Source organism: Elaeis guineensis, chromosome 9 (genome assembly GCF_000442705.2).
Source record: "Elaeis guineensis isolate ETL-2024a chromosome 9, EG11, whole genome shotgun sequence".
Lineage (NCBI taxonomy): Eukaryota > Viridiplantae > Streptophyta > Magnoliopsida > Arecales > Arecaceae > Elaeis > Elaeis guineensis.
The window spans coordinates 2,994,099-3,020,077 of record NC_026001.2 but is presented as its reverse complement, the minus strand read 5'-3'; the positions used below and the strand labels follow the sequence as shown (position 1 = coordinate 3,020,077).

The 25,979-nt window shown below is 39.5% G+C and overlaps 2 protein-coding genes across 4 annotated transcripts; one reads left to right on the top strand and one right to left on the bottom strand.

The window, feature by feature from the left end:
• Positions 1-8,047: 8,047 nt before the first annotated feature.
• On the top strand, positions 8,048-9,706 carry LOC105052092 (B3 domain-containing protein Os11g0156000). 2 transcript variants are annotated; one of them, XM_010932793.4, is made up of 3 exons: positions 8,048-8,855; positions 8,936-9,134; positions 9,226-9,706. In XM_010932793.4, the coding sequence occupies exons 1-2, from the start codon at positions 8,282-8,284 to the stop codon at positions 9,121-9,123; spliced, it is 762 nt and encodes a 253-aa protein (XP_010931095.1). In that variant the 5' UTR covers positions 8,048-8,281; the 3' UTR covers positions 9,124-9,134; positions 9,226-9,706. The 2 variants fall into 2 exon arrangements, with proteins under 2 accessions (XP_010931095.1, XP_010931097.1); XM_010932795.4 differs by having other exon boundaries at positions 8,051-8,846.
• A 3,273-nt stretch (positions 9,707-12,979) lies between these two features.
• LOC105052093 (pentatricopeptide repeat-containing protein At5g04780, mitochondrial) lies at positions 12,980-20,202 on the bottom strand. 2 transcript variants are annotated; one of them, XM_073243534.1, is made up of 3 exons: positions 19,938-20,202; positions 15,569-16,831; positions 12,980-15,448 (listed from the first exon to the last, which is right to left on the bottom strand). In XM_073243534.1, the coding sequence occupies exon 3, from the start codon at positions 15,139-15,141 to the stop codon at positions 13,201-13,203; it is 1,941 nt and encodes a 646-aa protein (XP_073099635.1). In that variant the 5' UTR covers positions 15,142-15,448; positions 15,569-16,831; positions 19,938-20,202; the 3' UTR covers positions 12,980-13,200. The 2 variants fall into 2 exon arrangements, with proteins under 2 accessions (XP_073099635.1, XP_010931098.1); XM_010932796.4 differs by lacking the exon at positions 15,569-16,831 and having other exon boundaries at positions 19,938-20,186.
• Between the last annotated feature and the right edge of the window lie 5,777 nt (positions 20,203-25,979).

The window sequence follows — 25,979 nt, the reverse complement described above, 5'->3', positions numbered from 1 at the left end:
ATATATAAGATATAGTCATAGGATATAATCAACATTGCAATTTTGTAAATTGCCAACATTGTCAATAATGCTCCAATGATCCACAATGATAAAGCACCACTTGGCCATGAATTATTGTGTTCAGTCTACTTCTTCATTAATAATAATAATAATAATAATAATAATAATAATAATAATAATAATAATAATAATAATAATAATTGTGTTCAGTCTAGTAAGACTGTTAAATTTCAGAAATCCTTTGGTGCAGTTGAGTCCTTCAGTTCCAATCGACATAAGAGGATGTTGAGTAGGTTGATGGGGCAGCACACTCATTCAACCACATCTATTGGCTGCATCTATGCTCTTTCTATGTAGCAATCCAATATCTATGGTGCTTCCTTTGGTCTTTCTTGTTTTTTTCTTTTTTTTTTTTTGTATCGAGATATTTTCTTCTTGTATGCAAAACGACCATTATTCTAGGACTGATCTATCCAGACCTAATCTGGTGACCTTTCTTGCTGCCTTTCAGTACTTCCCACTGGCTCCTATCTGGATCTCAAATGTGGTCATTCCTTTGCAGCTAGTTTTGATTCCATTGAGAGAACTTGCAGGACTTTTCTTTGGGGCCACCCTATAAGCCAAAGAAACTACATTTATTGGCATGGGAAAAGATCACTCTACCCAAAGCTGCAGGTGGATTAGGCATACAGTATCCGAAGACAGGGGACTGGCTTTAATGGGTAAGAATCTGGGATTTTGGTCGTGCATCCATCCTCATTTGGGAGTAGAATAGTTGTGGCTAAACATCATTTTCAGAAACTTGGCAGACATAATCTATAGGAGTGATTTGCTATCTGGCGAGCTATTTGCAATGGCTCCTCCCTATGTTGGATAATTTTGATGGGTTCTTGAAGATGGCAGATGAGCAGGGTATAAAAGGATCCATGGACTTCCAATGATCCACTATTTCGATGTCCAGCCAACATTATTACGGAAATACTTATTGATGACCTCCTTGTGCTGATCTTCTCTATGAGGACCGGACCTGGAATGTGAGCATTGTTAATGAATTGTTCTCCACTGATTTTGGCACAAGGATTACTAGGTACCTATTCCTCAGGACATTTTAGTAACTGCTTGACATGGAGAAGTTACTACCCAACAAAAAGTAAGGCGAGGCTGGCATTTGCGTTTATTCATTCAGTACACCCTTCTTCTGATAATGCTTAATTTCAGTGGATTTGGAAGCTGTCTCTAACTTGATCCTTGTGCCAATTACATTTCACGGTAGATTAGAGCTAACTCATTTGTAACAACACAGAATCTTACACAAAAATACTTACTAGAAGAAGGTGTTATTTTGAATCCTTGGCTCTATATCAGTACATAACTGATGTGGAACTAAGTGCACACCCACACAGATCCCCATATAATCATGAGGATGCCTATTAGTCTTATATCAGCTATATATCGGGTAGATCTTTGGAACTCATACAGTGTCGAGAAGTCCAAATAAGACCTTCAGGCTTCTCTTTTTGGATAAGATCTTAAGTTGTTATATCATTTAAGTTTCATTCATAGAGTCGGTGCATGAAGAAAACCTTTGCTCCATCTGCCATCTAGTCTCCTGGCATGCTGATTTCGTTGATGCGCTTGACTATTTCTATGCTGTCATACTCCGAGAGAGGGGAACTACATCGCTGATTGGCTCACTAATCATGCTGCTGATAATGTTTTAGATTCTACACGGACTGAATTCTCTCCTTCTCTGGTATCTTTGATTACCAGAGACTATGATTGATTGTTTCCTTTATACGCTGTAACTGGTGGCTTGGGCCGCTCCTATCCCCACAAAAAAAAAGGGAAGTACAATAAGATGGTGATGTAAAATGTTGAGGATTATTGCACAAGTGGTTTGTATGTGGACCCTAAGCAAATCTCAAGACGTTGGCTGCAAGAACCCACAGCACATGGAGAAAACTTGTTTTCTCTCTCTCTTTTTGACTTCAGCTGGTGGAGGTCCATCAAGGTCTTCCAAGCTCTAAGACAATCATAATTGGACTCATTAACACCTCTACGTACAAGCCCAGCTAGATGCTTGAACGCTCTTTTGAAGCATGATAGGAGGAAATTAAATGTGCATTTTGATACTTCGCTGTACTAACACGACAACACGCAAAGAGAGATCAAATTGGAGAGTGCAATTCCCATGCAACAGGGGACTAAGCAGTGTGCATTGTTCAGCAGTCTCCTTTCCTACAGACAAAACTTTATGAACTAATATGCTAGATCTTTGTCCAAAGGAAATCATGGGACCGCTGTGTACTTCTCACTCTCATTATTATTACTAAATGACTGTCTGATATGGCTGTTGAAAGATGAAAATTTCTCTTAGGTGTAGAGACTATGACGACTCTCAAAAGTGTGACTAGCACTCTAAGCTACCCGCCCAGGATGGTAATAGACTAATAGTAGGACCAAATAAAGAGCGCAGGAAGCAAAGAAACACCCTGCATTTCATTGAACAAGATAAAATGACTGTCTGATGACCAAGGTTTTCATGTTCCTTCATATACCTTTCGATAAATGCATCGTGATGATCCCTAATTGGGCCTCAACATGTCAACTGATAAAGTTCTATCTTATTGAGAATGACCAATTTGAACCTCCCTCATAATTGAGGTGGTTACCACTTGACGTAGAATTCATGGTAAAATCATGTAGTATCATATTTACTATGCGAATAGGTCTCGATCGACCGAACCCTCATCTGTCGAAATGAAATGATAAACATGATGATAAGGTGCTCGCCGCCTGACATGGGAACTACATCTTTGTTCCAAAACCAATGATCTAGCATATGCTTCTAATAATTTTCACAAAAGAACAGGCATGATATCTGCTGTGGGTCAGAGCCCTCTCAACTCCAGCTCAGTAGCTACTTGATGGACCACTTAATGTGATGCATGTTGCACATGTTCCAACTAGTTCCAAGGGTTGGAATTATGTAGTTTTTCTAAGCGGGGACCGAAAAGGGGAAGGTTGCGATGGGCCAGGGCTCTGGTCTCTCTCATTAGGTGGCCTCGGCTGTTGTCAGGCGTGATCACTTCCCAAGGACACAGCTGTAGGGACCAGGCCCAGAGCATGCGGCCTGACAGCCACTCTCACGAGCCTTCCTTACAGCCTCCCTCAGTTTAGACTCTTTCACCATCACTGTGTACCGAGGACAGGGGGATCAGGTGTCACCTGAGATCAACTGTTCCATAGTAGGGTTAGGGCCGATGGTTGCTCAAATGAGGGCAGTCCAATTCATGGACAGCTCCATAATGTACCATGAGAAGCCCTCAAATGGACAGTTGTTAGATTGAGGCATCCACTGCTATAATTTATGCGAGGTGAATTTTATTTTCACGATAAGCAAATCTCCAACCCATGTATAACTTGAATCATGACAAGTCAGATAAATATACCTTACACTCGACTTAGCAGTAGCTAAGCATTATATATAACTCTCAAATTGGACCCAGTCCAACCTCACTCTACCTAATAGGTAGGAATCCACAATTCGATCACTCTACTTGTAAGCAAACCCGGAGATGTTCGAATATTTACATTATCTGCTCTGTAGGAATCAAGTTTTGAATCATTCCATGTCATAGCAACATTTTCAATGAATGGGGTGAAGTCAGTGTAGAATTCTGTGGAACTTCCATTGAATCATCGGACTACAATGAGACTATTATTCGACTCTCTACTCAATGATAGAAGTTAAAGGAATGCATTACATAGACACATGTATGACTTGTCATGAACCACAATTGCCAAGAATAAAAAATAGGACTTTGCTGTACATGGATGAAGTTGTAGCACGAGATTATTGAGGGAGGATGTTGGGATTATGGGGACATGATCATAGAGCTTCTTCGTTGATTCTTTGTAGGGGAGAAGGGAGGAGAGATACGAAAGACATTATTGCATGTTATATGCATGGTCATACTAATGCATATATGCCATCAATCACCGAGATGCAGTAGTATAGATAACATTTATCTGATGCTCATCTCAGTGATTGATCTATAACAATACATCTCGGTGACTGGTGGTATGCATCATTACATGCAGTGCACGCTATAATTTAGAGAGAGAGAGAGAGGACTTGGAGGGACCCCACCAAAAACAGAGGGCTAATGCCTTACAATTTCCATCCAATCATGCGTCCGGATCTCCAAAAGAGATGTACCTCCCCTGCCTCAAATGAGAAGGCTCTTCCAGACTAGAAGATAGAGTGGGGACCGACCTTTGTTACCTTCTTATTATCACGTAAATAGGTGATCCAGCGTTGGGTCCCACCATCTACTGGACGATGAATCGACACGTGGAACCGTACTCCGTGCCAATCACTCCAGCCGTAGATTTGGTGGGCCCTCTGGGAAAGTGGGAGGAGCACGCTTCCCTCCCGCAGGCGGGCTCCACCCAGAGTTATTTGAGAGAGGCTCGGACCACGCCATCCGTCCGGTGCGGCCTGGTTGGCTGACTACAGGACAAGGCGCAGGGGCTCTACACTTCTACCTCCCACCATCTTTATCTTTTTTTTTTTTTACTTCAATTTTTAAAATATTATATTTATAATAATTTATAATTTTATTTTAAAAAATTAATAAAAAATATTATTTGATTTCATTAATTCGATATAAATATTCAATATTTTTTCAATAAATAACTGATCTAAAATTAAATATACACCCGTATAGATCTTTCGTTTAAATCCAGCATCTTTACTGGACTAAGAATTCAAATTCATACGTATATTTATAAATATCATAATTGATTCATGATTGGTCTTAATGAATTTCTACTATAATATCCCATAATCTACATAGACTATGGGATAGATCAGCTCTAATATCATTCGTAATAATTTAGAATCTCATCCAAAAAGATTAGCTAAAAGATATTATTGAGATTATTTGGTCTTATATAAATATCTAAGATTTTTTTGGTGACTAACTGATGTGAGACTAATTACATATCCATACGGAACTTTATATACGTTAGTAATGACTATTACGTGTGAAACAAAATAAATGTGAATTATTTGTCAATAATTTTTACATTACAACAATATATTGTTACTTGCTTAATAGTTTATTAGAAAAAATTTATATCATGATCACTACAAATTCATTATAATTTTACATAAACAGTTATGTATGTATATACATATATAATTCATGTTGTATCATTAGGATGATTATGATGATATTAAAAATGGTTGTTGCTTAAAACCATGGCATAAAAAAGGAGTATGTATAAAAAAATATAGTAGCGTTGTTGAAAAATGTATGAGAATCAGTGCATGCATTGGTTTTACTTTGTAAAATTAATACGATTTTGTCTTGTGAAATTTTTTTTTTAAGAGTCATCCAGAACTTTATTATAAGAATGGAATTTACAGAAGTAGATCAAATAAATTAGCTTAATATCAAGACTTGTTGAACGGTACATCTGTTGCATAGAATGCTCTCTTTGTTTGAATAAATAATAGAAAAAGAAATTTGATTCTCAACTTCCATATTAATTATTTTTTTTGTTGATGAGAAACAATATTAGCAGACATTGACATAACGAAACTGTAGTCCATTGGCTGTGCTACAATCTACTACTTCTTGCCTGAAGTTATATTGGGGAGCTGTCTGTTTGCTGTTCTGCAGTATACTATTTTCTTTTACATTCAAGTATTCAGTCACCAGTCAACCACTCCATTCCTGATATTTCAGGGAGGGTCTATGAGTCCCTTTTTCATTCAAGAAAAAAACAAATTTTTTCAAGGAGATTTTCTAAGTTTTCAAGATCCCCATCCATTCTATCGAAGTCCTCCATACTTTCATCTCTCCAGTCTTCTTAAAGAGAGTGGTTTAAGGATATGAGCTGCCCATCCAAGATTATAATTGGATTGATAATTAAGGAGGTAAGCAAGCAACTGAATAAAGAGCAAGATGGTACCTTGTCACTTTGTTGATCTTTGAATATTGCTCCAACTTAATTCCTTCATATGTAGCTCATACACAATCTATCTTTCTTTGGTCTTCGCTGAATGTTACCATACAATCTCAATCAATACTTCAACAATTACTCTTCTATTAGTACATAATCGGACATCAATTTAGTTCTTCATCTGGGCCAAGCAAAGATGTGACCTTTTTCCTTTGAAGCATATCAAAAAAAATAAGCATGAGTGGACAATGAGAAACCACATAGATGGATGAAGTCATCCCAATTCTGAGATTAGTACATGAGATCGAGTTAAGCAAATAGAATACGATTCCCTGAAAACAATTGCCTCTAAAGAAAACAAAGAGATCCCTGGCGAATTCATCATGTATGGATACATAGCCTCACACACAAGGTCCCAATAAGAAAAAAAGGACACTTCCATGCGTTTCCGTAATCTTCATAATTAGATAACCCCACCATATATGAAGGATTGACTAATATATATAATGCCATATGCCATATCAAACTCCAAAAGATACCCATTCATTCATGTGAATAGAAAAGAGAGAGGGATGGAGGGGCCTAACAAAACCAAATGGAGATAGGGGTTGATTTGTCCAGGGGTCTACAAGCGTGTCATGATATGCCTCAATAAAAAAAGGAGCTCGTGGGTTGCATGATGAGGGAGGAAGAGGAGAAGATGCAAGCACGCTCTCACACACGCACACGGAACATCAGGATAGAGTAATGGGATGGCTGCAAGGAATGTGAGGTCTAGCTGCGTCCACAACAGCTAGCAGCTTAAAGGACTTTGGACACATCTTATCTCCTCGGGGCTTATGGAAAATGGTGAAGGGATCTTTGCAGGCCCATCCGATACCACCACCCCTCCCCTATACAAATAGTTGAGTTGGGCCCTCATTAGAGCCACAACCAATAATGCCTCAAGCCACGTGAGGAAATAGCTTCATTTCCCTTTCACAACAGCAAACCCACCCCTAAAACTCTCACACTTTCCTTTCAAAGGTGACCCTTGATATCAGGGTATCGGAAAAGTAATCTTCTTAGCTAGCACTAGATGCAGTCAGAAATCCATATTGAAGCATGCTCAGGCAAACCCTTAAGAAGTCCTAGGGATGCATAAACCCCAGGAACAAACAAGGTATTAAGGTATAGCTCTGACTTTTGTAATCGCCTTTCATCAAAAGAAAGAATAAATTAAAAAAAAAAAAAAAAAAGACTTTTGTATCCACCTTATGATTGTGACACCAAGTTCATGATGCTCAAAAACAAGAGTTAAGAGCTGGATAGATGCTACTTATATTTAGTCAAGGACAATCCATATGTTCCTTGAGTTATTTCTTAATATAGTCTTACTCGAGTTGGTTTCATGTATAGATTTCAGTCCAACCCTATTTGAAGTGCAGCAAGGTCTAGAGGAGTTGGTTCTAGCTAATGAGATATAGAGGGGTTTTGGCTGGTTGTGTCCGGCACTAGATCTTCTAGTTAGATTCCAAGTATGGTTAGGAATTTCTACCAAAAGGGTAAAACTGAAAGGAGCAAATCCAACAAAACTCAATATATTTGGAATATTTCTAAGTCAATCTGATAGATGCAAGCACCACCCACAGGATTCTGTTAATTATAAAATACTGAAAACAGCTAATGAAGAGAAGCATGAGCATACTACTGTAAGGATATATCTGTCCCAGCAGAAGTTGCACCATCTTCAGACAAATGATGTCTTCCAATACAGAAGATAACCTGACTCCTCTGAGTCAGATGTACCACTTAAAATGCATGTAGACAGGAGCCACAAGGCCCAACAACCCACATGGAATGTGTTGCCTGGTCCTCTCCCCCCCTGGATGGCTGTGATGAGGCCACCATGGTAGCACACACTTTTAAGTACCACCACCTGATCCCTCCTCATCAAACTCACTAAAATATAGTAACTTTAGGAACTTTAAACCTTTGATTCTTCCTGTCCACCTAAGTCTAAAAAATATGCACCTAAAAGCCCCTCCCCCCCTCACATGTTCAGATTAATTGAACCAGGCTCCCCATTCTCTCTCATACAGTAATATATGAACAACCAAATATATGTCTAGCTAGTTCTTTGGCATTTTCTCCTAACCGTACATTGAAATTTCTCTTGATAGGTTATAAATGCATTGCAATAATATCTACATGCTTCTCAACACCAGCACCATCATCACCACCATCTCCAACACCAACTTTCCACCACCCTTTTTTTCTCTTCCCTCCCTCACAAGACTACTCGACTCCATTCCTCAAGTCCTAAATGCCCATAAACCCCGTACGATACCATCCTCCACGAGCTTGGTCTTGGGAGCCACCCATGAATCCTCACCACCACTACCAAGTAGAGCAGGAGGAAGCCCAGTATGAGAGAGAGCTCATGTTCGAGAAGCCCCTCACCCCAAGCGACGTAGGCAAGCTCAATAGGCTAGTCATTCCCAAGCAGCACGCCGAGAAGCACTTCCCCCTCGATGGGGACTCGGGCGAGAAGGGCCTGCTTCTGAGCTTCGAGGACGAGTCGGGCAAGTCATGGCGCTTCCGCTACTCCTACTGGACCAGCAGCCAGAGCTATGTGCTCACCAAGGGGTGGAGCCGCTTCGTGAAGGAGAAACAGCTCGACACCGGCGACGTGGTTCTCTTCGAGCGCCTGCGGGCTGGCGGTGACCGCCTCTATATCGGTTGCAGGCGCCGCGGTGCTCCCCAGGCCACGCCGGCTCGGACCGTGGCCAGGCCCAATTCTGCACTACCCTGGACAATGTACCACACACCAGTGGCGAGTCCCTACTTGTACGTTAGCTCGACGCAACAGGACTGCGTTCTCCATGCAGGTAGCTTCGGTGAGAAAAGGTCGCAATTTAAGTCTATATCATGACCGAATCAGAGAGAAAGGAACTCATGTCCAATTAATTAATTGTAGGTGATCAAGAAGAGGAAGCAGTGGAGAAAGCTCATGCACCATCACCGGCGCCGGCAAACTCGAAGAGGCTGAGATTGTTTGGCGTGAATTTGGACTGCGGACCGGAGCGGCCGGAGCCACAGCCGGTGCAACCGACATCATGGTTCATGGGGCGCGGGAGCTCCGATGCCTCCAGCTCCCAACTATAGACTGGAACTCGGTTAGCACTATGTTTAGAAGCAAAGTGCGACCATCTCTTTTGTTTAATGTGATGCGTTAACGTTGCATTGTCTTTTGTTTTTATATTACAGGATGGGCTAAAAATGTTGGTGGAGGAGATGAATTCGGTGGAGAGAGAGGAGGAGGAGGAGATCTGAGGCCATGTTCTCAAATCCCACCAACCGACGCATCCTCTACCAAGTGACGTTTTGATTGACTTGTGAGGGAACCACGGGAAGGGATGGAAGAGAAAATAAAAGCTGGGAGAAAAAAACAAAGGAGGGATGGGAAGGGCTGGAAAAGAAATCCCTGGTTTTCCGGGCAATCTCCTCTTCCCTTTTATTTTCTTTCAGAAATTCTGCTGTACGGGGCCTGTCGGGGGATGGGGTGAGGTCTCAGGAAACATCAGCTTGAAAAGGAGTAGATATGAGGTGGGACCCAATAACCCAGGGGCGAGGAAGCACGACCCATCCCAACTCTTTGTTAACTTGTAATCTTTTTGCAGTGAAAAAAAAAAGAAGAAGAAGGAGAAGGAAATCTAATGAGAATTTCGTTCTAATTTTTTTCTTGTTATTTTCCTCCGTTTTTTTTTTTTTTTTTGTTGATCTTTGATGGTCTCTGTGGAGTGAATAAAGTGAATAGTGGTGTGATGAGGTGGGTTCTGGTACATGGATACAGTGAAGACCATAATACGAAAGAAATATATTGGTGGGTGGTGCATGCAAGAATGAAAGAAAAGACATCTGGGGATTTCCATGTCCTCCGCCTTTATGTCTATATTTATGGTTGGCCTCTCCTTTTTGTTCCTATGGAAGAAAAGCGTAATTTTGAGTTGCGAGTGGGCTCGCACTCCGAATAGGATGTGAGAAAGTTGTTTCGTCCATTGGCTCGGAGACAAGTTGAGGCATAAAGTTCATCCCAAAAAAAAAAAAAAAAAAAGGTTCAGGCAGAAAGGGCCACAGTTTTGAAGCATAATAAGCTAGATTCTTATTAGTTTATACTTCAGACCTAAGCTCTGGTGACCCATGTCTCCTCTGAAAATTCGGCATTATTGTCCACACCAACGGCTAGGCTTCAAATTTACACAGGGAAGACCTATGGAAATGGCCAAGTAGAGTAAAATTATCAGCTAAAGAGCTGTAAAGAGAAAGGTCTACGCTTATGAAACCAACATGAGCCACCATAAAGAAAGGGCTACGTGGGTAGACCGGAATGAAAGCTATCAAGATCTATTCGGTCCAGAGTAATTAAGGACAAAGCTTTACAAGTCGGATAGATGCCTTTGGAATATTAATTTGGGTCCTAACATTGTGGCAGTAAAGATGAGAAGCTGAGAAAGAACCCCAAAAGATGCCTCCTCGCCATTTAAAAGGGAGGCAGCTATGAGTTCATCTCCTTGCAATTCACAATTCATAACAAATGGTGCAAGGATGATCAAGTTTGCCGGATTATTAACTGAACCGTATCAAAAGAAAGATTTCTTGTCTGCCAATGGAACAATGATCCATGTGCTGCTGTATTATTTTACTTGTGATAGCTAAACACGCTACCAAGTGGCACAAACCTAACACATCAATACCTGAGCAAAGGCACCGTCTGAAGATTAGTATATCCTCTTACGGTCTCCAATCAAAGGTGGTTTAACAACTTTGAAAAGAGAAGTCTGCTGATCTCTGTCTACAAAAGCGAGTGTCTCAATGTTGTTCTGCACCAGCTTGTGCTTCATCTTTCTTGCAATCAACCATTAAGTGGTCGGTCTCTGCCTTCTGTTTTGTTTTGAAAACAGAAGTCTGCAGCAGCCTTCAAGTAAAATCTTTCTGAAGCTTTCCTTTCGTTTACATTGTCTCTGCTGCGTAATTGCGGATACTCCGCTTTTCATTTTCTTAGTGTTACACTAATGTGAAACACTCATTATATTTTGCTTTCATTTAACAAATTGTCTAGGCCTCCCTTTTCATCAAAAAAAAAAAAAACAGAAAATTAGGCAAATAGAACAACTAATGCACAGGCTACTAAGGATTATGTCCATTGAACCCAAATTCAGTCGGCCTGCTGGAATGGTTTGTTAAATGGCAATACCAACCACCAATCCCCATGCACCTCAAACAGAGAGCATCTCCTGCCACAGAAATAAGAGTTCAGATTTCAGACAAATTACGTGAAAGGGAGAGTACCTAAGGATACCGTTTGGAGGACAAATATGACACTGACACGACCAAGAGCGCACAGTGAGAGGGATCACAGCAAAGATAGACCTGCCAATCTCCGTGGCAACGAATTCAGTGGGCCCTACGCAAAGCTTGTCATGATATGCGCCATCCACCACTTTCTTTGAGAAGTCGCTGCCCTTCATCAACCAAACCTGCAAGCGTGGTCCACCCAAAATGGCTGACCTTATGACGGGTCATCTTTTTTCTTCACCAGCCTCTTGAGTGAGTCATACCACCTTTTCCATGTCCCTGCAAAGTTCTGAGGCCCAGCTTTTCGTATTTCACAGTGCATCCTGAGAAGGAAAAGTGGACCATGAAGTGAAGCCTGAGATCTATTATCATCAGACAGTGAAAACTGGGAGAAATTCTTCAAGCTGGTCTAGCCTGATGCATGAAATCTATGAATGGAACTGCAAGTGGCTACAAGCTTCCCCGGATGATGATCATAAGCATCCATAGCATCCGTTTCATTTCATGCTTCAGTTTGGACCAGTTGAGCTGTATCCTTTGATTGGGAAAATTCTGATTTATGGAGGTGGGGGTGCAAGCAGGACGGTGAGATCCACTTGTCTGCATTTTACTCGTGGCGTCGCCGCTACCTGTCCACCAGTGAGTGCACGGCAGCGAATAACATGAGAAGAGGTGGATGGTGGACCACCAAGGCATGTGGCACTGTCCAAGAAACAACATCACCAATTTGACTTGGAAGGGACACAAGATCAGTGATTGGTGTCGATAGCATTTTGATGATTGTTGGATCTCAATGGCTAACAGGACCAAAACAAGTTGCAACAGTATCTGTATCGATATAGATAGAGGGGTAGGAATCAAGTTTCATGAATATTGAATGCCTTGGTTGGAACACGCATGTCAAGATAAACGACTAATGTTACCGAGGAGACCAAATTTAATATCAGATTAGGCAATAGAATAGTGAACTGTGAGTGAAGAGAAAAAACTGAAACAGAGTGAACCCACTATTCCTCTTCTTCTATGGCATTGTAGTTCAAGGTGATCACATTTTTCTTATAACAAAGCATTTCAAAAGGATAGAAAGGACAGGAAAGGTGATCAGAATATTTGTCTGCTTACCAATCAGCATGTATGGAAGTTAGCAAAACCAACACGCCACTTTGCAACCTTATGGTTGTTTATTTAAGCCAAACTTTGATAAAGATGGCTGAGCTAAATTTAAGACCAACAGAGGCAAACTTGAGCAAAGGGCAGGTCATATGTCCCTCATCATTGCATGACCAACCTTTCTCCTTGCCTTGCTATTATATGTGGTAGTTGGAATATTGTTCCTTATTCAGATGCAATAAATTCTGCAATTAAAACAGGAGCAGAATGCTCAAAATGATATTCACCAATATAAGATAGCTCTGATATTCTGATATAATTTTGTTGCTTCATGCATGAATGCTCTATTTCCCAGTCGTCAGCAACACAATCCACTAAAGTCACTTAAGAACTCATCTGTAAATATGGTTCTGGAGAGGCACTAATAGGGTATGTAAGATACCTTGCGACCTACCTGTCAGCTGCTGAACGATGACCCTATCAATAGAGTAATTTCAGCATGGTCCAGTGACATATTAGCCAGAGATGAGTAATATTATCAAAAAGAAAACGATCATTCTTCACACCAGATATCCCATGGGAATTTATAAAATGGTGAATCTGTTCGGTCTCTTACTGATGCATAAGATAAAACCATCAGTGAAGTTGCCGGCCCATATCTCAGGAGAAATGAATGAGGTGGCTCATGTACATGGAGGAGGATATGACAAAAAAGTGACATCAGAATCCAGATGATAGCCCGCCCCCCCCCAACACCAAAAAAAAAGAGGTTCAATATTACCAGAAGTCCCTGCAGGAACAAATCGCATCCTTGAAATGATGAAACCGATTAGTATCTCTGACAATAATTTCCCTACCAGTAATCCTTGATGCTAACTTTATAAAAGAATGGCAGTCTCCACAGATTCTAAGATTCTTGTTTATCCTGATTGGCATCCCAGGAGGCAAGCTAATGAGACCAAAAGCAAGTGCCAACTTCTCACTGTGGTGCTTCAACAGCTCCTCCTTCTGTTCTTCCCCTACATCATGAAGGTCACATTGAGTCTCAGCTTTGTGAGACAACTTCTTCACCTCATTCCCAATATCCTCCAATTTAGCATAGATCTCGGTGGTTCTGGCATGGTTACTCTCTCCAACAACAAAAATGTGAACCTTGCCCTTCACTTCTATCCAACTCTTTCCAATATCCTTTTTTGCACCAGTATCTTTCAAAAGCTTCCTTGCCATTGAAACATCTCCCCATTTTTTGTTTGCAGCATATATATTTGAAAGCAAAACATGATTTCCTGCATTATTGGGTTCGAGCTCAAAAAGATGCTTAGCCGCAGTTTTAGCCAATTTGAGATTGCCATGGATCCTGCAGGAACTGAGCAGAGATCCCCACACTGAAGCAGTCGCCTTAAATGGCATTTTCTGAATTAATTCCCAAGCTTCATCAATGTGTCCAGCCCGGCCAAGAACGTCAACCATGCAAGAATAGTGAAGGACATTGTGTTGCACATAGTTATCCCTCATCAATAGATCAAAATAATGATGGCCCTTTTCAACTAAACCAGCATGACCACATGCAGATAGCACTGAGATGTAGGTAACCTCGTTTGGATGCATTCCCAGCTGCTGCATCTTCTCAAAAAGTATCATGGCTTCATGGAAACGAGCATGCCTGGAAAACCCAGCGATCATGGCATTCCACAACACAATGTTTTTGTCTTCCATATGTGCAAAAACTAAGTAAGCCTCCTCTACACATCCACACCGGGAGTAGACATCAATAAGAGCAGTGGCCACAAAGACATCAGTATTTAGACCACTTCGTATTGAAATTGCATGTAACTGTGTCCCTTCAATTGTTGCTGCTAGGCTTGCACAGGCACTAAGAATAGCAGATAGTGTATACTGTGTCAACTCCAATCCGATCTGCTGTGCTTTATGGAACAATCTCAAGGCCTCCTCATGAAGATCATTTTGCACATAACCTGCAACCATTGAACTCCATGTGACCGATGACTTTTCTGGCATTTCATCGAAAACCAGGCATGCATCATCGATCATATTGCATTTTGCATAGACATCAAGAACTGCAGTTCCAACAAACACATTGGAATCCACTGCAGTCTTAAGTGCCAAAGCATGTAACTGTTTGCTCTCAATAACAGCAGATCTGGAAGCACATGCACAGAGGACACTTGATAGAGTAAATTCACTCAGCGTCGTCCCTTCTCGATGCATCTGCAAGAAAAGCTTCAGTGCCTCTCTGTCCTCTCCATAATGGGTATGTCCGGCAATCATGGTATTCCACGAAACTATACTTCGGACAGGCATCCTATCGAACACACGGCGAGCGAATTCGATATGGCCACATTTGGAATACAGGTTAATCAGGATGTTACACGTGAGGATATCAGTAAGCAGACCAGCCTGAATAGCTAAACCATGGCAGCTCCTCCCTAACACAATTAATTTTTTCCTTGCACATAGATGAAGGAGATCTTGCAATCCTAATACATTGATGGTGTTAGTGTCAACCCAGACAAGCTTTCTTTCTTTATGTGAGGGTTCAAAATCAGCACCACCATTGTTGAGTGCACCACAAAAATTATAACTGATACAAAAAAAATTCCTGTACGTGTAAATCAACATTTTCATACTCTGATTTACATGAGAATTGTACCTAAAGAAGCCCTGATAAGTAGTTTTAGTCTTTATGAATATTGTCATTATGAATAACAAGAGCAAATTACTTGAGACTCCCACTGTGACACATTTGTTGCTGGATTCTCTGCCTTTTGGAATGACTTGTACCAAAGTTAATAGAGGTACCGAATTTATTTATTTCAGATATCATCTCGCTGTTGAGACATAACATCTTCCATTTCCTCCATAGGTTATTCTATTTCTCCTTGATAAACTTGTACATGGCATCTGACTGTATCTTGTATAGGCAGTGGAAAGAGCCACTGGTGTCCACTGCAAAAAGGCCTCTGCATCTCCTTTCTATTATCATGACATCATCAATATTTTTGCACTGAATGCACAAAATGGAATTGTCAAACTCAAGCATATGTTATAAAAGATTATTTACTACGTACAACCAAGTAGCAGGGGATGGAATACGGATACAAACAAAAGATTAGATTGCACTAACAAGGAAAGGACATTCTTGCAGCTACAAGAAATTTAATGTTTGTTTCCTGAGAGTAGGTGCTGCCACTGACCATGTGCCATTGAATGGATAGGCCATAGTATCAAATCATCCTATACATTAGGACAATGACAGCAGAACAAATGGTAAATGCATGATCACTAAACGTAGAAGAAATTGGTAGAGATAACTTGGCGTGATGCATAACTAAGATGCAGACCAGATGATTCACAGTAATCTAAAGGTCGCATGGGACAATGCCATTGAATGTGACTGAGTGCTCAACCATCTACATGACCAAACAAATCCATACAAATGTGCAAGTTAGATGTCCACGACTCACAAAAAAATGTGGCCATGCCTATAAATAAAAGAAAGCAGGTTAATGTTTTGGTGTGGTGCCTCCATTTTTCTTTTGTTTGAGAGAAGATAGTGTGGTGCCTTTATTAAAGGACTAAAAGTGGAAAATCATAAGATACTGGTATAGGAAATTCAAATAAAATTACCAAGAGAACTGAGAGATATTAGATTTTTGCAAGAGAATCTCTCCGAGCATTTGCATCTCCACAGAACATTCAGCAAGAAAAATAACAAGAAAAGAGAGCAAAAAATACAATAATAGCAATTGGATCATATGGCATGAAATTTGCATGAAAGAACATTTATCAATTTAATACCATTCCCAGCCTTCTTTACTATAAGGAACAATGTACTCATGAATATCAGGATCATTGTTATCTGGGCTGGTCCTTCAAGATTCGAATCTATCACTACATAGCCAGAAAAATTATGTTCAAATTTTTCCTGTAATTATGTATGCATCTTTAGACGTAACATTTTTATACGGGGATTGCTAGACTAAATCACGTAGGTCTAAATATTTTGCTCGAGCAAGCGTGTGATTGCATTCTAAAAGTGAGATATCTTAACCAAAGCATCCCAGTATCCTCTTTTCCAGTGCTTGTTTCTGAGGTATTGCATACAATTCCTAGCAGTGAAAAGAGGTTTGTATTTGAGACAGGTTTTCTCTTCTTCTTTTCCCAGTCCAATCATTTTCTGAATGGTAAGAGCTTTGTCTGGCTTCTTCTCATATGATGCGACCATCTTGACTCAAATTCATCGAACTCTCTCCCAATCATTTATGAATGTCAGACTTTGTGCCCAATACAATGTATGTTTTCTGATTTTTGGCTGGCAGCTCCCTGATGCATCATCTTCTTTTGCAATGACTGAAGGACACACTTTTTTTTCCTTATACTGCCATTCCTGTAATATGGACCATAGCAATTGTAATTATACAACTCTTTTTTTGATAGAACATTATACAACTTTTTCAACATAAGCATTCTTAAATCATGTGATACTTGAGCTTTCATTGTCATACGTGACAGACCTTTAATCATGTTAACATGACTTTAAGCTTGAGAGTGTAAAAAGGGCAGACTAGCTATAATAGGACAAAATTTGTTAAATAAATACACCAGGGGAAAATGATCTTTCTGGCCCACCAAACATTACAACTCTTTTAATCGGGACATTCTTGTCAGATCAAAACCACTTGCCCATATGAACTTTGTCAAAGAACAAACTATAAGCTCTATATTGTTAACAAAATTCAAACATTTCCCAATACAATGTATGTTTTCTGATTTTTGGCTGGCAGCTCCCTGGTGCATCATCTTCTTTTGCAAGGACTGAAGGACATACTATGTTTCCTTCACTGCCATTCCTGTAATATGGACCATAGCAGTTGTAATTATACAACTCTTTTTTTGATAGAACATTATACAACTCTTTCAACATCTGTAAGCATTCTTAAATCATGTGATACTTGAGCTTTCATTGTCATACGTGACAGACCTTTAATCATGTTAATATGACTTTAAGTTTGAGAGTGTATAAAGGGTAGACTAGCTATAATAGGACAAAGTTTGTTAAATAAATACACCAGGGGAAAATAATCTTCTGCCCCACCAAACATTATGATTCTTTTAATCTGGACATTCTCATCAGATCAAAACCACTTGCCCATATGAGCTTTGTCAAAGAACAAACTATAAGCTCTATATTGTTAATAATCAAACATTTCCCAATACAATGTATGTTTTCTGATTTTTGGCTGGCAGCTCCCTCATGCATCATCTTCTTTTGCAAGGACTGAAGGACATACTTTGTTTCCTTTTACTGCCATTCCTGTAATATGGACCATAGCAGTTGTAATTATACAACTCTTTTCTTGATTGAACATTATACAACTCTTTCAACATCTGTAAGCATTCTTAAATCATGCGATACTTGAGCTTCCATTGTCATACGTGACAGACATTTAATCATGTTAATATGACTTTAAGCTTCAGAGTGTATAAAGGGTAAACTAGCTATAATTAGGACAAACTTTGTTAAATAAATACACCAGGGGAAAATGATCTTTCTGCCCCACCAAACATTATAATTCTTTTAATCTGGACATTCTTGTCAGATCAAAACCACTTGCCCATATGAACTTTGTCAAAGAACAAACAATAAGCTCTGTATTGTTAACAAAATTCAAACATTTCCTAATACAATGTATGTCTTCTGCTTTTTGGTTGGCAGCTTCCTGATGCATCATCTTCTTTTGCAAGGACCGAAGGAGATACTTTGTTTACTTTTACTGCCATTCCTGTAATATGGACCATAGCAATTGTAATTACACCTCTTTTTTTGATAGAACATCATACAATTCTTCCAACATCTGTAAGCATTCTTAAATCATGTGACACTTGAGCTTTCGTTGTCATATGTGACAGACCTTTAATCATGTTAATACGCCTTTAAGCTTGAGAGTGTATAAAGGGTAGACTAGCTATAATAGGACAGACTTTGTTAAACAAATACACCAGGGGAAAATGATCTTTCTGCCCCACCACATTCTCGTCACATCAAAACCAATTGGCCATATGAACTTTGTCAAAGAACAATCTATAAGCTCTATATTGTTAACAAAATTTAAACAATCCCCCACTACCATCTTTTAAAATAAAATCATACTTCAGCAAGGTTGCCAGAAAGACTTTGTTTACCACAATATTGCCAAGCTGCAGAGACATTCAGAAAACAATTCTTTTTTTTCAGTGTGTAAAAAATTTTTTCTTTCCTAAGATGTCAAAGCCTAACATTCAAACCCTATCTCTCCAACTGCACTCTCCTCTATTACCACCCACAAAGATTTAACTTTTAATGTGCCAGTTTTTTTTGGTGGACAAAAGAAATAGTGATCTGCCAATTCTTCACTATTCTACAGACTTTGCGTACACTGTATGCCCCATAGCTAATGTGATGGAAGACCAAGATTTGAATCAGGTGCTTGCTTCACTCAGTTTTTTTCTTCTATTGAAGGCAACTTCTTACTCCTAAGCTTCAATTAAGGAACTCATTTCCACCTTTCCTTGCTTATTATCAAAATCATTTGATCCTTGTCAATTCAGCAGATCGTGCGGCAATCCAATCTAAAGTACTACATTAATACATCCTTAGATTGGATACTTATCCCAAGAAAAGGATAAATAATCAAAACTAAATTGAAAAAAGTTATCCACTCTCTCCGTGACCAAAGTTAAATTCACATAATGAAATGCCTCCAAATCAACCAAAAATGCAAAGAAATTCGACTAAAAACTGGAATTTTATTATCTTAATGATGTCTTAGATACTAGTAGAAACATTGTTGTTTCATAACCCAAAGGCATCGATTTGGAAACCAATTATAACAGTCCATCAACTTGCAAAATTCCATTCAAGTTCACTGGAAGCAATCACAAATTCTACCTAAAGAAAGAAATAATCATCTCATTTTCATACCACCTTTATAGCTTCCACTGAAGAATAACGCCATTTCTTCACAAGCTGCAACCTAAACATTTGCAGGTTTACTGCAGCCTTAAAATAATATATCACTAGATCTAACTGAAGAACAATAATCAAAGCTTATTATTAAAAAAAATAAATCATCAAAATTGCAAAAAAAAAAAAAAAATCATCCAATTTCTGCACTATTGAAGTTAAATTCCCATAGTGAAATGCCAGAACCTCAATCTAAAACTGCAAAGAAATTCAACAGAATATGGAATCCCCTAACATCATTAGGATGTCATAAAGACTAGTTCGAAAGTTGTTGTTTTATACTCCGAAGGCATCAATTTAGAAACTAAGCGCAACATATTCATCAATCCAGCGAAGTTCCCATCAATTTCACCAAATATAAAGCATAAATTCTACGTCAATAGAGAAGGTATCAATTTATCTTCACCGAGTAACCGCCTTTACTGTTACCATTGAAAAATAATCCCATTAAGTAACAAAAATTAGATCGAGTAGAGCTCAAAATTCTCACCATAGAAGGACCGTAAGCGCACACCATCCGTTTCGAAGTGGCGGATGATCCCGTCGGCCAGCAGCCGACGCACCTCCCCGGCGAGGGCATTAAGCAAGAGGCAAGGAGAGAGACGCCCAAATCTCGCCTCGATCTCTTCTTCTTTTCCTTCGAGATGGTCGGAAATGGGAAACCCTAAAAGACGAGGGAAGAAGACGAGCAGAGGACGGGGGCCCAAGGTGGACTGAGATACAATACTATAACTGTTTGTGAACTTTTATAAAATAATACTGACCATCAATTTTAAACTAGTCTCGTCAAGCGGGTTGCAGGTTCTAGTTCAAAAGTTGAAAGGAATTATTACAAACGAATCCCCATACATAGTTGATATTACTGTCAGATATCTTTACTAAGTTTATATCAATCCCTGTCAGAAATAATATTGTGCAGAGCTTTGCAGTCTTTGAATATTGCCGGCAATTGGGCTGCCGGAACTAATTTGACCAAGTCTTGGCTGGCGTGAGGGGACTAATTCAAAGTTAACAAAACATTTGTAGCATAAAATTTCGTGTTTAAGCTTGACATTCCATATAACTTTCTTATGTTGTGCTGAAATATAAGGATTTATTGCATATACCTAAATAAATATAAAAGATTTGACAATCAAAGATTCACATCAAGATTGGATTGCCTAAGGGTTAATGGATGGTCCATGAATTGTATCTTTAAGGAGATGTCTCGTTCCACTGATCACTTTGTTATTCTTTCCATGTTGCATGAATCTGGCCAACCTTTCTCCTTCTCTTTAGCCCATAGCCCGCCAGCACAATGCTTTCAGTATATTTGACAACTTGGTAGAGTGCATGCGCATTCCTTTTTTTAGGGTACTCTAATTTTTGACTAATGAAAGAGAATGGGCAATGGGCGAGAAGCCGATCTATAATCATTGTAGTGGGCCCACAGAATAATGTAGGTCAAATTGAGGTGGTTCAGTCTAGCTAAAGTCAATTACATGTAAGGCTAGCTTAAACCTAACCTACTTAGCAGGACTTGGATCTACCTGTTAACAATCTCTCTGCCAAGCACATGCTGTCCTCGGGGAGGTTCCAAGCTCAAAGTCAGAAAGGTGACACACCATTATTTTTATTATTAAAAAATATTTGAGATTTTCATACTACTCCTGCAGCGATCCGCAGAATTATTTTTATTTCTTGGAAGTTCCCTTCTTTGAGTTTTATCAAGATAAATTTTGGCAGCAGTATCAGAGATGATAGAGATGGTACAGATTTCGTCATCCGGAGTCCTGATACTAGACTATTAGCTGTAGGAGTCTCTTACATTGTTAAGCCTTCGATTTCGGGTGTAAAACTACATGCCATCTAGGCAGGCATCATCTATACCAGACAGGAGCTGCAAGCAGAGAGGATTTTCATTGAGGATGATTTTGCTATTGTCGTTGGCTGGATCCGAGACAACTCGAAACAACTGGAGTTACATCCTCTCCTTCGTGATGCCTAGACTGTACTTCATCATTTTGTTGCACTGTCGATCTGATATATTTACTAGAAAGTAAACAGTGTAGCAGACTGGATTGCATCATTTGTCATGAAGCACTTTGGAGATTGGATCTGGAGATAGAGGACCTATGTCCGCCCCTATCTATGGGATATTTTATATTTTGATTTGATGGGCTGCTCTCATTTCAAAAGGATATAATCTTCTTTTTATATCGTAAAAAAAAAAAAAAAGAAAAAAACATTCCATGTAGACCCGTTCTACTAAGACATCACTGGAGCTTATTAAGTTATTTTTTTTTTGGTGAAAGGAGCTTATGACCTTATTCCTTGAATGATAGCATGAAAGATGCATCCACTTTCTAATAGTGCCTAACATACTGAAGGCACGATACATGGATGTGGCCCAGTCTAGGCGTCACCATGTTTTAGGTCTCTTGGCCAATTCAAGATGGTCTCTGAGAGAGATAGAGAGAGAGAGAACAAGGCTTACGGAAGGGCAGGAAGTTCATTAGAAAGGACAAAGGCAAGAAAGTGGGAGCAGACTTTGCTTGAGAGAGAGCCGAATCTAATGAGGCTGTCGAGACCTTTAATTGCTTGTCTACACATCAAGTGGGAAATGACCTTAGCGTAGGGATAAGAAGAGATCTTAATTTAGAATCTTCCCATGTCCCATTGCCAATCTTCTCCATTGTTAATGCTTAGACAACCAACACTGAAGAGTTCGGAGTCTGACGAGTGATCATATAATACTGGAATTGACCGATGGAGATGAACGAAAAAAGGGACAAAAAGTGGTTAGTGAGATATGGGAATTCAATAAAGCAATCCAATTTGGAAGACTTTAGCTTAGCCAGGATCTGCACTATATATTTAGTCAAGATGTGAACTGTTTGCAACCATCCGAAAGGGCTTCGTACTATTGGCTACTTGTACCACTTGAATGCTAAAGTAAGTCTAACCCCTCCGTTCAATTAAACTTCTTCCACAGTGGATGCATGTCAAGAAGCTATTCGAATTTTCTAGCTTCCAATCTCCTCCTTTTGTTTTCATTGGTGACGTCCATGGCTGCCACTCTTGGGAATGGATGATGGAGTCAATGTTCCAAAAGAAAGATTTCAAGGGAATTAAGGTCAAGATAAGCATGAAAGACTGTAGGTGAACGATTCAAATCTCTGATTGGAATTGGAAAATGCTTTTCTGGCCTTTTCTAATATTCAATTAGATTTCTTGACGGATATCTCATTATCGTAAGGAATCCTTTTCGTCTTTGGAAGCTGAACTAAATTCATCTTCCGATCAGGTTTGTAGGTAAAAACTGGCTCGCATGATGAAATGAATCAAGAGAGACTGCAGACTTGAGCCTTCCTAAGAAAGTTGCGTGTCATGAACTCAGTGATGCAAGTACCAAGTAAACTGACACCCATAAAAGTCTAAAAAGCTAGTTAGGTATTACAATAAGTAGACCCCAAGTAAACATTACATATTAATATTTGAAAGAAAGTGCCACCTTTGATCCACTGACATGATTCAGACTCTGCAGCACATAAAAACATGGAGGACTCACATGCCGACTTAACTCTTGCCACGATGATGTGCTCCTCTTTGCCTCAAGGTTACCTCATGACTACCACAGACAGTGGTTTCTTTGACTTGTTCTCTTTTCAAAGCAGGAGAGTAGGCAAAAAGGGTCACCCTACCTTTCTTCTATTACTTATAAAAGATATCACGAGGTGAGGATGACAAATAGGGAGGTGGATACGTTGTTATTATCATCTTCTACTGCTGAGCAAGACAGTTATGGGGCCAAACCTACCTGCCACAATTCAGAGCAGGATAAGAGCATGGATTTGGTGGAGGAGGGGATTTTCCTTTCTTTGTCTTCTGTGTGGTGGTCCAGTGATTTGATACAATGCAGCCACCTTCTCATGATAATTCTGCAACAGAAGTTGATGTAGGTTGCTGCAATGGTGGTCCCCAATCACAGCCCAACGTCTGATCTCCGGCAACAGGGGTTATGATTTCAAGAGCAGAAGGGGGAGGTGGGGCTTTTCTTATGACTCACATGAGAGAATTGAAATGATTGCAGCCATCTCATGCTTGAAAGCATGTGGGGATTAAGAAACGAAGACTAGATCTCAATCGGATGCGATGTCACCTTGATTAGATTCGCCTCGATCTTAGAAAAGTGCTAGGTGACTTTCATCCAATCCCATGGAGAGGGAGTGCTCAAGAAACATTTAGAAAGATCGAACTTAATTTGACAGTATAAATATCTAGCAATTCTGATTACGTATTAAAAAGAAAAAGGTAATAAGTGGAGATGAACATATAGACCCAAGAACGCAGTAAACGTAAGATAAAACACCCAACAAACATGAAAGTTTGATAGAGACAAGATGGACCTACCATAAGTTTTATCAGAGAGAATTATATGAAGATGCAAAAATGCTCTGGTAAGAGCAAGAATGAATCCGAATGTATGGGTTGAAGTATAAAATACAAACTTTATTTTGTTTCAAGTGATAATTCTCTTTTATAGTTAAAAAAATAACTCTGTTGCATAGGTTAAATGGTCTGTATAACCAACCCAAGAAAAAGGTGTTGGGTTGGGTCTCTCCTATATGGAGAATGGCCCAAAGCCTATATGGGTCAAAACCCATATTGATGACTCATTTTTTATTTTGCTCCAAAAGAAATCCTAGTGTTTAAAAAAGGTAATTTTGGAGAGCACCCACATAGAAAAAGAGGTTTTGAAGATCAGAAACATTAGACAGCAAAAAGAGAGATCGTTCCTTTTTCAGATTTTTTTGTGCAGCCTTCGCAAAAGTGATCGCCGGGAATTCGTTCATCGTTGGATCAAACTGAAATTTGGTCTGCACATTCTCGACACCTGGTTCTTCAATCTGGACGGTGGAGATCGGAATTGGAGTCCTTTTTCTTTGGTTTCTGCTTGCCGTTTTCTTCAGAATTTTTCTATTTTCTGGTAATATCTTCTAAACTTCACTTGTTGCATCATTAGATGTTTGTGGCTGCCAAGAATATTGATTCTTGATGATTTATTGTGTTGAGAAGTTGATGTATGCCTCTGGTTGTTGATAACTAGAGAGGAATCTTGTGTATTCCCATTATTTGATTATAGTGGAAGTTGTGGGTGTCGGGCCGTGATTTTTACTCCTCATATTGAGGAGGTTTTTCACGTAAATCTTGGTGTTTCTGTGTTTGATTTGTTCGCTGCATCTTTCACATATTTTGCTTGGTTTCTCTACTTATTAAATTTCCATCAAAAGTGGTATCAGAGCCAGGTTTGTTGATTCGTTGTCCTGTGTCGAACAATGGAAGTTAATTCAAGTAGAATGATCAATTTGAATGGATCTAATTATGCTGTTTGGAAATCAAAAATGGAGGATGTTCTTTATGTGAAAGGATATCACTTACCTGTGTTTGCTTCTGAAAAACCTGTTGATAAAACTGATGAAGAGTGGAACTTGATACATAGACAAGTATGTGGATACATCAGACAGTGGGTTGAGGATAATGTATTGAACCACATTATTGGAGAGACACATGCACGAACTTTGTGGACTAAGCTTGAGCAGTTATATACAGGGAGGACTGGAAATAATAAGCTGTATTTAATCAAGCAGATGATGGCTTTGAAATATAGAGATAATACCCCCATGACAGATCATCTGAACACCTTTCAGGGAATCATAAATCAACTAGCTGCTATGGGTATTAGATTTGATGAGGAAGTGCAGGGCTTATGGCTTCTTGGTACACTACCGGACTCATGGGAGACGTTTAAAACGTCGTTATCTAACTCAGCTCCTAATGGTGTGATCACAATGGATATGGCTAAAAGTAGTGTTTTGAATGAAGAGATGAGAAGAAAGTCACAATATTCCTCTTCACAGTCAGATGTTCTAGTTGCTGAGACTAGGGGGAGAAGTAAGAGCCGTGGGCCGAAGAATAAAGAAGGTAGCAGAAGCAAGTCCAGAAATAAGTTTGCAAATATTGAGTGCTATCATTGTGGTAAGAAAGGGCACATCAAAAGATTTTGCAGACAGTTAAAGCGAGAGAACAAAAATAATAAAGATAAAGAAAAAAATAATGATGATAACAACAATGAAGGACGAGTTGCCACCACTACCGAAGATTTTCTTCTTGTTTATGACAGTGATATTGTCAACTTAGCATATGACGAAACTAGTTGGGTGATTGATAGTGGTGCTTCGACACATATTACTTCTCGAAAGGAGTTCTTTACATCTTACACGGCCGGTGACTTTGGGGTTGTGAAGATGGATAATGACGGTGTTGCTAAAGTTATTGGCATTGGAGATGTTTGCTTAGAGACAAACAATGGTACCAGATTAGTTCTCAAGCATGTGAAGCATGTTCCAGACATCTGTTTGAATTTGATTTCAGCAAGTAAACTGGATGATGATGGTTTTTGTAATATTTTCTCCAATGGCCAGTGGAAACTTACCAAAGGTGCTATGGTTGTGGCTAGAGGCAAGAAGTTTTCCACTTTGTATTTGTTGCA

Excerpts from the sequence above, each read along its gene's own strand:
- LOC105052092 (XM_010932793.4), top strand. The coding sequence starts at position 8,282 with ATGCCCATAAACCCCGTACGATACCATCCTCCACGAGCTTGGTCTTGG. Across the intron at positions 8,856-8,935 it reads TCTCCATGCAGGTAGCTTCG|GTGATCAAGAAGAGGAAGCA; the intron begins GTGAGAAAAGGT and ends AATTAATTGTAG.
- LOC105052093 (XM_073243534.1), bottom strand. The coding sequence starts at position 15,141 with ATGACAATATTCATAAAGACTAAAACTACTTATCAGGGCTTCTTTAGG.